The 13,963-nt window shown below is 32.7% G+C and overlaps 1 protein-coding gene across 4 annotated transcripts; it reads left to right on the top strand.

Moving 5' to 3' along the window:
- Positions 1 to 2,350: 2,350 nt before the first annotated feature.
- LOC116002073 (putative ion channel POLLUX-like 2) lies at positions 2,351 to 12,461 on the top strand. 4 transcript variants are annotated; one of them, XM_031242080.1, is made up of 24 exons: positions 2,357 to 2,807; positions 3,497 to 3,573; positions 3,997 to 4,112; positions 4,321 to 4,607; positions 4,807 to 4,878; positions 5,115 to 5,190; positions 5,300 to 5,398; positions 5,474 to 5,628; positions 5,709 to 5,813; positions 7,454 to 7,540; positions 7,941 to 8,025; positions 8,117 to 8,264; positions 8,965 to 9,041; positions 9,119 to 9,199; positions 9,627 to 9,815; positions 9,896 to 10,009; positions 10,174 to 10,266; positions 10,363 to 10,489; positions 10,581 to 10,657; positions 11,275 to 11,322; positions 11,417 to 11,486; positions 11,563 to 11,636; positions 12,028 to 12,138; positions 12,224 to 12,461. In XM_031242080.1, the coding sequence occupies exons 1-24, from the start codon at positions 2,725 to 2,727 to the stop codon at positions 12,335 to 12,337; spliced, it is 2,565 nt and encodes an 854-aa protein (XP_031097940.1). In that variant the 5' UTR covers positions 2,357 to 2,724; the 3' UTR covers positions 12,338 to 12,461. The 4 variants fall into 4 exon arrangements, 3 of the variants coding, with proteins under 3 accessions (XP_031097940.1, XP_031097942.1, XP_031097943.1); XM_031242082.1 differs by having other exon boundaries at positions 4,316 to 4,607; XR_004094369.1 differs by lacking the exons at positions 12,028 to 12,138; positions 12,224 to 12,461 and having other exon boundaries at positions 2,351 to 2,807; positions 11,267 to 11,322; positions 11,563 to 11,597.
- The last annotated feature ends 1,502 nt before the right edge of the window (positions 12,462 to 13,963 follow it).

Genomic DNA, 13,963 nt, shown 5'->3' with positions numbered 1-13,963 from the left:
TTGTATTGATAAAAACAAAATATATATATATATATTTTAATTAAAAATATCACAGGACAATTTAATACAAGACTTTTTTGTTTTTTAATCGGCATCTTAAGAAGTATAAGGACCTTAACTAATGAGATTCGAGTATTCGACTAATCCATCTAATTAGAGCCCCATTGAGATAGTCATACATACATATATGTACATGGCTACACATACACGTATGCATACACTGCACATACATGCATGTGTATGAAAATATATATGTATGTATATTATTTTGGGTATATATTTTAAAAAGTAAGGAGTTGAACACCATTAATATCTATTTTACCTAGTACCACTATAAATTGAATAATGAAAATTTTTAATTTATACAAGGTACTTTGAAAATAATCCTACACAACTCAATATTAGATATTTTGGGTGATAAGGGAAACTAAGAATCACTATCTGAGAGTTGTTCAGTTAAACTTGTAATCTTATGAATATCAGGTTTTAGTCCGACCAATTTAGTTAGATTGTCCCCGTCCACACAGATCAATATAAACTAAAAAAAAAAAAATTTGAACTTGTAGATGTTACATGCAACATCGATTAGTACTAAATTTTTACACAAATTTATTGTCAATTGAAGGCTTATTGGTATGGTATTATAATAATTACCGAACCGTGCGATTAATTTAGAGTTAATACCTATTTTGGTCCCTCGACTATTGCGTAATACTTGATTTTGTCCCATAGAATTAAAAGTACCCAATTTAGTCCTCTAACTTGTAAAATTATGCTCAATTTGGTCTTCCGTTACAAATTCCATCCACCAGCTGTTATATAGAGGGGCAAAACCGTCATTTTCAATAGTCGAGGGACCAAAATGGGTACTTAATAGTCGAGGGATCAAATTGGGTACTTATTATTATTATTATTATTATTATTATATTTAGTATTGGGACAATATCTCTTAGTTTAGTTTTGTATATCAACACTAGGGGTGTGTAATCTATTAATCGAATCACTTTAACCGAAATTTTTAAAACTTTAACCGTTGATCGAGCCGAATTGAAATTGTTTTCGATTAATCGGTCGGTTAACAAATTAACCGAACTTTTTAAAGCTAAAGTTCGAAATCCTAAAAATAACACCTATTATAATAAATCTAATTAAAATAATACATATAATAATAAATCCATAAGAAAATATAAAAAAACAATATCATAAGAACATTACAAATTTATAGAGATTTTACATATTAGATTTTAGTTAAAATTTTAAAAAACCTTTAACCATTAACCAAACCGAACGGTTAACCATTGTTTAACTGAACTTTTTTCGGTTGGGTTAATGGCTAAATTTTTATTTTTATTTTTAAATTTCAGTTAATGGTTAATTGGTTTCGAATTTAGGTTCGGTTAATGGTTCAAGGTTTTCTAAAAATTCACTTAATGATTAATAGGGTTCGAAAGTGTCGGTTAACCGTTTTTAACTGAACTTTTTCAGTTCGGTTATTCGTTAAAGGTTTTTTAAAATTTCAATTAACGGTTAATTGGGTTCGAAATTGTCGGTCAACCAAACCATTAACCGAAATTTTAAACATATATATAACTAAATAAATAAATATATAATCTAATATGTAAAATTTCTATAAATTTGTAATGTTTTTATGATATTATTTTTGCATATTTTCTTATGGATTTGTTACTATATGTATTATTTTAATTGAATTTATTATTATAGGTATTATTTTTAAGATTTAGAACTTTAGCTTTAAAAGGTTAGGTTAATCTATTGATCGACCGATTAATCCCAAAAAAATTCAATTCGATTCGGTTAACGGTTAAAGTTTTAAAAACTTTGGTTAAAACGGTTCGGTTAATAGATTACATATCCCTAGCGTTGATATATAAAACTAAACTAAGAGACATTGTCCCAATATTAAATATTAAATATAATAATAATAATAATAATAATAATAAATACTCATTTTGGTCCCTCGACTATTAAGCACCCATTTTGGTCCCTCGACTATTGAAAATGACGATTTTGCCTCCCTTTATAACGGCTTATGGATGGAAATTGTAACGGAGGACCAAATTGAGTATATTTTACAAGTTAGAGGACTAAATTAGGTACTTTTAATTCTATGGGACAAAATCAAGTATTACGCTATAGCTGAGGGACCAAAATGGGTATTAAGTCATTAATTTAAGTAGTGTTGTTTGCATATAATAATACGGTGTATAATAATTTAGTAATAATACATTATATTGCAAGTTTCGCAGTTAGTACTTTGTTTTGTGATGTGATGTGATGTGATGATGGCGTGGCAAATATAGCATATATCAATAAGCAAATATGTTCAAACGACCCAACAATGGCACATCAGTATCCGCTGATCTGTATTCCAGTAGCTCTGCATCTTAAGCATCCTATTCCATGTCTGTCCCAACCCCTAACCCCATTCTCTTTCTTTCCTCACCAATCAAACATAAATCTTGAAATCTTCTGTTCACAGAAGTACTGCGATTAAAAATTTTTAAACTTTTGTTTGTTTGTTTGTTTTGGTTTAACAAGAAAGAACACTCTTTGTATACAGTTATCTTTATTTATTTTTTAAAAATGTTTTTAATATAGAACAATTGTGTATATATGGACTGAAAGTCTGAAACCTCGAAATCTTCGACCCTAGTGAATGGTATTTTCAATTAAGAAAGGGGGGAACAAAGGTGAAACAGAGGAATGATTCAATTGCATTGCCCGCCCACCACATGGATGCCCACACCACCCACTCCAAGATTCTATCAGACATCTCCTTCTATGAGGTTACCCAATCCCACTCTTCAAATCAGTGTTTAGCATTTAATGAAATGATCAGTGCATGCTTAATTATGATCATGTGTATGTATACGTGTATTTGTATCCTGTTGTGTTTATGTAGGTATTTAAGTATGCTGCTTGACTGGATGGATAGATATTTGAGATTTTGAGTTGTGTTCTGTTGTTGAGGTTGTAATTTGTTAATGCATTCGTATGTAGGATAGGTGTTTGTGTTTATGTGTGTATATTAATTTTGAGTTTTGAAATATGGATTAGTCAAAAGTTCTGTTTTTGACTTTGTGAGTTTTATTGGTATACTTCTTCCCCTGTATACATGGAGACAAACCATCCCCACTCCCTTGCCACTTTATGTTATCAGTACCATAGAAATTTATATGTTTTTTTTTTTCATTGCATATTTTAATTGGGAAGAAATACTGTGAATATTTTCAGCTTTGCTAGCTCTTAAATCCCAAGATTATCATCTTCCTTTATATGCTTATACTGAAAATATGCTTTCCTATTGATTTGTATTTTGGCTATACTCCCAAGTGTTGTCTCAGAATATCAGTTGTAAAATTTTAGAAAGCATCATCTCTTTTTTTTTTTTTTTTTTTTTTTTTTTTTTTCTGCCATATTAATTGAAAAGGATTGGGATAAGGAGTGTTCTATCCTGATAGTAAATATTTTTCAGAAAGTCATTGCAATGCCCCTGCCGGTGCTTCCCACCTTCAGCTTCACGGAAGTCTTTCTCACCAATAAGCAACAATGGTGAGTGAGTGTTAACTGATCCATGGTCAGTATGTCATTAATTGCCTATGATTCAAATTGTATTTATTATTGGCACTATTGTCATACTTCCTCAAGATGCACAGTTTTGTGAATAGTTTTACAAAGGATGTTTAGCAGCTGAGATCCTTGCAAACATGTATCATATTTCATTCATATGTTGAACTTCTTTTGGATTAATGTATTTAGATCCTTGCTTTTCTTAATGTACTCATTTCCAGAGCATCCTATTTGCTACAACAAATATCATTTGGAAAGAATTTTCTATTTTCTCTAACTGTCTTTGGTTACATAGATCCAAATTTACCATTTTTTACATGCATATGTGTGTTGGACAGACTCACTGCATTGCCTTTTTATCATCTATTTTATTTCTACTTAGTCTTTGTAATTATGTTTTACTAGGGACCAATATCAATTATCAGATGAAATGCAGAAAGTTGGATTGCTTGCTGACTAAGAATGCCTTGGGATATTTCAATTCTTTGCTATGGAAAATGGATCTTAATAGTAATTCTCAGGTTTGCATGCCGGTTGTGTTTCTCTATAGAAACTAGTTTAGTTAAGCCATCCACTCTCTGGCTTAGCTTTTTAAGACTTAAATTCTATCTGCTCTTATTCCAACTCTCCTCTAAGAAAATTCTTTTGTATTGTGAAATTTTGATATATATTATTCATTAGTATCTATTGGGATGGCTATTGATATATATTTGCATTCCAAAAGCACAGGGCTCCCCAGTAAGACACATAGTAGCAGCATTGCCATCATATGTCGCCTCTAGATTGATACAACTGGATTCTATGAATATGAAGACAACCGTATTCCGAGAACTATTATTCTATGCAATTCAAGCATTTGGTGCACAGAGTTTTCCTTTTGCTTGTATATCTAATTCCTTGAACAAACCAAAACCTCTTGGATTGGAAGTGTCCTTGCCTTCATTTCAAGATCTCAAATGGAGTTTTTCACGGCTAATATATTTATTCAACATACAACTTGAGAAAAATGTTGCCATGTAAGTGAGAGAATGTCTAATTCCATCAAATTTCCTCTTTCACACATAACATGATTTATAATCTTTCTATTTGCTTTTGCATACTTTTCATTGGTGAATTTCCAATAAATCCTTATGTGCAGTGTGCTTTAAACTAAGTAACAGCTTGTTATTCTTGTTTTTAATAATAAGGTGAATGATCTGCTGTGGATTTATGCAGGTTTTTTGTTGTGCTTCTTGTTTCATGCTTTGTATTTGTTCTGATTGGTGGTTTCCTCTTCTTTAAGTTCAGGTATACAATTTCAGTCAAATCTTAGTAGTCATTGGATATTGGCTATTAACTTGTATGTATATGTAAAGTTTTGAAGGGCTTTAAGTGGCTTAAGTGCCCTACACAGAACCCATCAAACCCTTTACACAGTAACTTAGCTGGTTGTTAACTTGTTACATTGAATATTTAAGCAGCTAGTTTCAATGCATGTCTTTGTTGACTTCAAAATTTGCATTTTGCACCATGGAGAAATGCAGGACCAATGCACATTCTCTTGAGGATTGCTTTTGGGAGGCCTGGGCATGCCTATGTTCATCATCTACTCATCTAAAAGTATGGCACATCATTGTCATTTCATGTTTTGATAGAATGTAATCTTCTTAATGCCAAAACAATGCTCAGGTCAATTATTATTACTAAACAATCTCCCCATTTACTGCAGCAAAGAACACGGATTGAACGTGTGATTGGCTTTGTGCTCGCTATATGGGGCATTTTGTTCTATTCTCGCCTGCTAAGTACCATGACAGAACAGTTCAGGGTTAGGTCTTGAAAGATGCTATATTTTGCTGAAGTAAATATTACGCAGCATTTCCCTGACAAGCCTTTTGGACAGGATAACATGCACAAACTTAGAGAGGGAGCACAGATGCAAGTTTTGGAAACTGATCATATTATTATTTGTGGAGTTAATAGTCGTCTGATGTTCGTACTAAAACAGCTAAATAAGTATCATGAGTTCGCTGTTCGCTTAGGTACTGCTACAGCTAGGTAATAATTTTGCATATATGTTCATACTATGACAAGTTTAAACAGTGCCATGTGTGAGTGTGTATTATATTTTCTTGCAGACGACAGAGGATCCTTCTTTTGTCTGATCTTCCTAGAAGGCAGATGGACAAAATGGTTGACACCATGGCAAAAGATCTCAATCATATTGATGTTCTTTCAAAAAGGTAAACTATAAACTTTTGTTGAAAAGTATTTTATTCCATCAACTAGAGGCCTAGAGCTGAATAGCCAAACCACTCCACCAAGTATATGAGGTTGCAAATCTACTGCCCAACTTTCACCCAAACTCCCAAAGCAGCAATTTTAAGCCATAGCTGTTAAATGGCAGCTGCCAGCTGTTGAAACCTAATTTTAGGGGCTATTTTTTGTGAAAATACCCATCTATGGCTAGTAAATACCTCATTTATTTTTTACTAAGAAATATATCAACTGCTTAAGTCTGACAAAATATTATTGTAAATACAAAATGTTGAATAATTTATTTGGCTACATACTTCATAGCACTTGTATTATGTGTATTTGTAACACTCATTCTTGGCCTTTTGGTGATGGCCAATGCTTACAGCTGATCAGAACTGCATTTTAACCTAGGAGTATGTTCCATCATCTCTAACATTAGCCAAAGTTCTTATTGTTTTTAGACTTTTGATCTCAAAACATCATTTTTTTTCTGGCCTCCCAAAGATCTGTAAGTTAGAATTTCAACCTAATCATGGAGAAAGAGGATGATCAGTGTCTTGAAAATTTTTAGGGCATGTCTGGAATTTTCAGAAAATATGAGGATATAATATACTTAAAAAGTGAGGGACTTATTTAGCCAATGATGTGTATCTTTTAGGGGTTACCAAAATAACCCCCAAAATTAGGGTTTTTAATGGCGCTATGGACTGTGTTAAATTTGAAGATTGAGCGAGGGTCGCTCAAAGATTGAATCTAACCTATTAGCTAGTCTAACCTGTTGACCACTTGAAATTGGACTTGACCCTCCCCAAAGTGGACCGAACAAGCGGGATTATGGAACCGGGTGAACACAAAGTAGACCGAACAGGCTCTAATGCCATGTTAAATTTGAAGATTGGGCTAGGGTCACTCAACTAGGCTATAATGCACATGGGCCAAACCACACTGAAAGATTGAATCCAACCTATTAGCTAGTCTAACCCATAGCCTCATAAACCCATATTTTCTCTCTTATTTTATCAATGTGGGATTGTTAACAAACTGAAATTGCCACTTCGGGGCTTGGGCAAATATTGGGGAGTAGATTTGCAAACCCCCACTACTGGAGGACTGTTTGACGGGCTAATTATTTTGTTCACTGAGTGGCCTTAAAGAAAATATACTAAGATAGTTTTTACTTGGTCATTCTCATCCAACCCTAAACATGTAAAAATAAATCATACAAACAAAAATTATGCTGCAAAATAGCATAAGAAAGTGATGAAAGGTTATTTGTCCTGTCAGTTTCTAATGCAAATTCCAAGCTTGGTTTTCCACATGTCTTTCTCCATGTATAAATGAAAAAGACACTTCTCTTTATTATTCCCAGCTCAGTTTGCATTTTTCTAACCTTTTCTTTATGGGAAGAGGGCCTGAGGAGGGGAAGTGAGAAAAGGAAGGTATTGGACTATTGGGTTTAACCCAGTGCATGGTCCTGCTAAGAGGAGCCTTTATTATCTCCACAAGCCACTAGAACCTGCCCATCACTTGTGTGCCAATGAATTTGGATGCTAAGACAGTGATCCTAATTCTGAGCTTACTATGTCCAACTTGAGTCTTACTTTGAGACTTTCTCCTGTCACAGTTGCAGTCTAAGTTTGACAAGATCATTTGAAAGAGCAGCAGCTAATAAGGCGCGCGCAATTGTTATATTGCCAACTAAAGGAGATCGGTAAGAATCTCATAGACTTTAGATACTTGAGGTTAATATTTCTTCCTTTCTTATGTTCATATCAGAGATTGCTTGTTATTTGCTCTCAACTAGAAATTCTTGTGTCACTACTTGAATATTCAAAAAGGCCAATTGAGGTTTTATGTTTTTGGGTTGAAAAAACTGACAGATAAATGCAACTAGGGTATAGCTGTAGAATAATCCATAAAAGTAGCTGCCAAACTGAGATACAAGAATGGTTGGAAAAAGAAAAGAAAAAAAAAAAACAGACAGAGATACAAATCAGAAGTGATGCATCTGATAAACACATCCCTTCCTATCAAGTAATAGCAACTTTTATATTTAAATTAAAATTCACTGATTTTCTGTTTAATTATTTGAATGCTCTTGATTGGCTTAGGTACGAAATTGATACTGATGCATTTCTATCTGTACTGGCTCTTCAACCTCTTCCAGAAATGGCCTCTGTGCCCACTATAGTTGAGGTATGCCACGGGTTAATGACTACTTTGTTTACCCCATATACCCCTTATCATTAGCAAACAGCTCACTTGTTGCTGCCTTTATTGCATGCAGGTTTCAAGTTCCAACACTTGTGAGCTTTTAAAATCAATTTCAGGATTGAAAGTACATCCTGTGCAGAATGTTACATCCAAGTTATTTGTCCAGTGTTCTCGCCAGAAGGGACTTATAAAAATATACAGACAGTTGCTTAACTATCGAAGTACTGTGAAAAATATTATTAAAATGAACACTCTTTCATATTTCAATAAAGTTTGTCAATATATAATACATTTAACTTGATAGAGAACCTCTGCATGTTTTTTGTGAGACTAAGCATGCTGTTTAAAGTTTCATGAATTCCTCCTTAAGTTTCAAGACTATACTGATTTTGTAATCAACTGTATGAAAATAAGACTAAAGAGCACAGTACATACAACTACACTTAGCTTTTTCTATACTTCATTTGTGTTCACTAATTAAGTTAATTTCTCAAGCTAACTTTTTAAGGCTTTGCTGGTTTGTAAACCCATCAGCAATGTTGGAGTTCAGATTTAGATGTCTCTAGTTCCTAATAAAGTAAATGTATAAGTTAGTGAAGGAATTTATGGAGGTTTCATGGACCAGACCATGAGCTCCTAAAGAATTCAACCATTTATGTTTCTGAATTAAAATGTGATTTAATATTTCATAGAAAATGCTTGGTGGTAGATCATTATTTCATAGTTCACAACTGGAAAATGTGGTGCTTTTGCACTTGAATTCGAAGCCTATTTTCACTCAGGTTCTAACTTTGACTGCTATAATGTTATGTTCAATGATGCATCACCACTATTTATGTTATTATATTAGTGTATTATTCATAATTCAGGATTTCTTAATTATTATCTAGAAGTTCTAATAAAGTGTGCTTCATATTGCAGAGAATGTGTTTAATCTATGCAGTTTCCCCGACCTAGCAGGATTGAGATATAAGCAATTGAGACGTGGCTTTCAAGAGGTAGTTATTCTCCTAAGAACCTTTCTGCATGTTTCAGGCTCTAATGTTTTTTTAAGCAATTGATAAACCTTTTTTAGGCAGTTGTTTGTGGTCTGTATCGAGGAGGGAAGATATATTTCCACCCAAATGATGATGAAGTATTAGAACAAAGCGATAAGGTATGTACCTATTTGCTGCATATTACTGTTCTATTTTTCTGTCAACCAACACAAAAATAATTGATAGGCCTTTCTGATGTAGTCATGTAGATCCCTTCACCTTTTGAATTTTCTGACTGTATCTGACCGATTCGGTTAGAAATTTACTCTTCTGAGAAGAAACAATTTATTTCTTATAGGCCTGCAATTATCTTAGTTGAGATATTTGGAACAATAAAATGACAAAAAACTGATCTCTCAAGTTAAGCAGAGAAACTACAGCAGTTAATCCCAAATCTGAAACTTGTACCTTTATTTATGGGTCTCAGGATTACTATCATAAGCTTCTACGTAACAGTCATAAGCTTTATCTGTGAATATCAAGGAAAATGTGAATTGTGTCATCTATTCATATTTGAAATAGCCTACTAATACTTGAATTATACAGATTCTGTTTATTGCACCCATACATGGGAAGAAGCATCTACAGCTTGATTGTTTGAATAGAGAAGAATGCGATTACGGTAAGGATGATTCTGAAAATGTGGAGAAGGATGGTAGATTTACAAATCATACTATGGACATTAGAAAAGCAAGGCTTGAGAACATCGTGAAACGAACAAGATTTGGTTCTAAGGTCCAATGCCTGAGTAACAGTCTCTACATCTGTCAACATGCATAACAGATTTTTTGTCTAAATTTTCTTATTGAACGCAGGCATCAGATTGGTCTTTGGGACCAAAAGAGTGCATACTAATGCTGGGATGGCGGCCGGATGTTGTTGAAATGATTGAAGAATATGACAATTACCTGGGTCCCGGCAGTGTATTGGTAAGATCCATTCTTCTTCTAGTAGTCTTTGTTATATCAAATCAAATGGCATGATGAATTACTTTCTAGCCAAATTTAGTGAGACTATAGGAATGCATATTGTTAATCATGTTATTGCTACTAATATAATCAAGTCCTATGTCATCTTTTTGCAAAATTTGTAGGAAGTCTTGTCCTATGTTCCCTTGGATGACAGAAATAAAGCTAGTGGACTTACTGGTCATGGGAAGCTAAGGAATGTGCGAATTTCTCACAGGGTATTTCCTGATTCAATGTAATAAAATAACACTACTTGTCCAATCATATATTAGAATAGTTCAACAGTTTCTTAAATCTTCAACACTCTGCTGCAGATTGGAAATCCGATGGACTATGACACTCTGAAGGACACAATTGTAAGCATTCAAAAATCTTTAAAGAAAGATGAAGATATCACATTCTCCATTGTTGTGATATCTGATCGAGAATGGCTCCTTGGAGGTAACAAAATGAGGTTTTATCCTAAAGTTTTAACAGGTCCATAACAGTACTATACTACTATACATTTATCTTATATATTTCATCTGTTCAGATCCATCCAAGGGAGAAAAGCAATCTGCATACTCTCTTCTCCTTGCTGAAAACATTTGCAATAAACTTGGGGTGAAGGTATCTACAATAAGCTGTTATCATTTTACCTTTCAGAGTTCCACTTTTTATTTTTAAAAAAAATCTATTCTACTTTGTCAAAACCTCCTCTCAATCATTTACTAGAAAGGAGGTTATGGTAACAGAAGATATGGAATTTTATGTAATTTTTCTTGTGTATTTGGTGGCAATTGGGACATAATCTTGTTTGTAAAGAATAAAGATGCTAGTGCCTACATAGCTATTGGATTACTTCCAGTTGCTAGGTAATTGGCTTTTTAAATTGGGATAATTCACATTTCATTTTCCCATCTGCATTTCTTTTAGGTTTCTATAGACTTGATAGTGTCATTTGCTAGTGTTCAAGATTTTTGGTTGAAACTTTACATGTTATGCCATAACCTTTACCATATTATTTAATCTATCAGATATGCCACTCAATAAATTAGCATTATAATGCCTGTGTACTTAATAAAGATTGTAGCCTGGTTCTATAACATAGAATGAAATTGTAGTTCAGTATATTCTATTCCAGCATCCAAAACACAGTCTATTTTACATAAAACTCTTATTTTTATGTGTTTTCGTGTTAATTATGCTACTAAATGGTTGAAAACTTTGCTTTTGGAGCATTGCAGGTGCAAAACCTAGTTGCAGAAATGGTTGATTCCAAGTTTGGGAAACAGGTATTGTTTTTTCTTAATTCATGCTCTGCTAACTTGTGCTTTTATTTTCCTTGTTATCAAGCGGGGTTGATTTACTTTATCTGATGCCTGATAGATTACAAGAATCAGGCCGTCCTTAACTTACGTTGCGGCGGAGGAAGTAATGAGCCTTGTGACAGCTCAAGGTTTGAAATCCTTTCTTTATCACGTCTCTTCGTGCAATGTGTCCAACATTAATGATTGACTTGCTTCTGTTCACAGTTGCAGAAAACTGTGAGTTGGATGAGGTCTGGAAAGACATTTTAGATGCCGATGGGGATGAAATATACATCAAGGTAAAGCTTAATTTGCCATTGTTCTAGATATCTTTCATGACGGTGAAAGAACTGGATCTCAATATGAACCATCGTGAATTCTTAACATCATAATTCATGAGCAACATTTAGCCAAAGACCTTGTGGTCTAGTGGCACCCGGTTTACACTCCCTCATGGAAGGGAGTCTTTAAAGCTTCAGTAGGTTGAGAAAGTAGCTATGAACAGATACTACATTGTAACAGAGTAAGTAGTACTCAAAAAAACATCATAATTCATAAATAGTTTCATCAAGATTCCTGAAGTATAGACCTCAAACTCATATCTTGATCTGATAATTACAACTTTCCAAAAAATCATATCATTCCCGGATCCTTTATTGACTTATGCTGCTTTTCTTCTTCCCCTTCTAGGATATCGGCCTCTACATGAAGGAAGGGGAGAATCCTTCATTTGCCGAGCTCAGTGAAAGAGCATATTTGCGAAGAGAAGTTGCCATTGGTTATGTCAAGAACAACAAAAACGTAAAATTTGCACATATATGCTTGTTTGGAGGAGGATACTTTACTGTTTGGATCTCAAACTCATATCTTGATATGATCATTGCAGGTTCTGAACCCAATTCCCAAGTCAGAGCCCCTTAATCTTCAACTTGGTGACTCCCTGATAGTCATATCAGAGCTTGAAGGAGAACAGCCTGTGGTCATTGAAGCAGAGTCTTAAAGTTTTTAACTTTACATAGATTCATGTAATCCCAGGAAACTGCCCTTGTTTTCTTGAATTATTCCCATTCATTTTATTGATTATTTTCCCCTTAATTTCTAATACATTTTACCCTTCATTTGAATTTTATACTATAGAAATATAAGTCTGTGATTCTTAAAAAAAAAAAAAAAAAAAAGTTCACTTGGCAAAATCCAACCACTTTGGTATACAATTTTGAAAAAGCAAAGTTAGTAATAATATTTTAGTTTCTTACTATATGTGTTTTTTCCTCTTGCTATCATTATATGTGGGAATAAAGAGGGCACAATGAAGAAGGAAGATACAATCTAAATAATATGAAAGAAAGTTTTAATGGTAAAATGATGGAGATCAAATAAATCTTTCTACATTCTATTTTATAATATTGCGTGATTCACATATTGAAGTTGTAAAAATCTTACACTCGCTTCTTCTTCTTCTTTTTTTTTTTTTAAATTTATTTATTTATAAATAAATTCAAATTTCCTATTTAAGTAAATGACGATGTAACAAGGGGAGCTAAGACTAATGGCCTGTTTGGTTGGACGTAATTTGGCGGGAATTACAATTCACTGAATTGCAATTCAGTGAATTTCCAAACTGCAGTGTTTGGTTGGAGGGAATTGCAATTTCGCAGAATTGCAATTCCCTCCAAATGATGAATTGCAATTCGGTGGAGAGGAGGAGCAATTTGTTGTTGTAAAGACAATTTTGACCCTCCTCCTATACCCTTTGTTTTTTTTTTAATATGAAATAATAATAATAATAATAATTATTATTATATTAATTATTATTATTATTATTATTATTATTTTGAAAGAATTATTATTATTTTTTGAAAGAATTATTATTATTATTATTTTGAAAGAATTATTATTATTATTATTTTGAAAAAATTATTATTATTTTTTGAAAGAATTATTATTATTATTATTATTTGAAAGAATTATTATTATTATTATTATTATTATTATTATTATTATTATTATTATTACTACTACTACTACTACTACAACATCTACCACAACATAAGGACATTTTAGTCATTTTGTCACTTCTTACATTTCAATTCCCTGTACTCCTATTTCTGTATACCAAACACTGTAATTTCAATTCCTACTTTATTCATGTAATTGCAATTCCACGGAATTATAATTCTTTTCCACCCTAATTCCTTCCTACCAACCAAACACCCTGTAAGTTTATTCTGTCTACAATATTATCACTTTCAAAATTTGACATTAGTATCATATCATTATATTTGCAATTAACTCATTATTTTTTTAATACCTCTTTACAATTGCAATTCACTTTCAACAACAATTACAATAATAAAATCAAGACACGAAGTGACTCACCCAAATGGGAGGTCAGATGATATTGACTCTTTGTATATTAACGGAACCAAATTAAGCCACTAGAGCACAAGGTCATTGTTTATAATAGTTATCAACTAATAAGTTTTTAAAAGTAAAAAATTTTGTCAAGTATCTTCTGATATTATTACTATTACCCTACCAAAGGATGTTGATGTAATGTTGAGCAAATATTATAAATAGGCTAGATTATTGCAAAAAAGAAAAGAAAAGATTTTTTAAAAATATT

Source organism: Ipomoea triloba, chromosome 13 (genome assembly GCF_003576645.1).
Source record: "Ipomoea triloba cultivar NCNSP0323 chromosome 13, ASM357664v1".
Classification (NCBI taxonomy): Eukaryota; Viridiplantae; Streptophyta; class Magnoliopsida; order Solanales; family Convolvulaceae; genus Ipomoea; species Ipomoea triloba.
The sequence above is the reverse complement of the archived record's forward strand: the minus strand, read 5'-3'. Positions and strand labels throughout refer to the sequence as shown.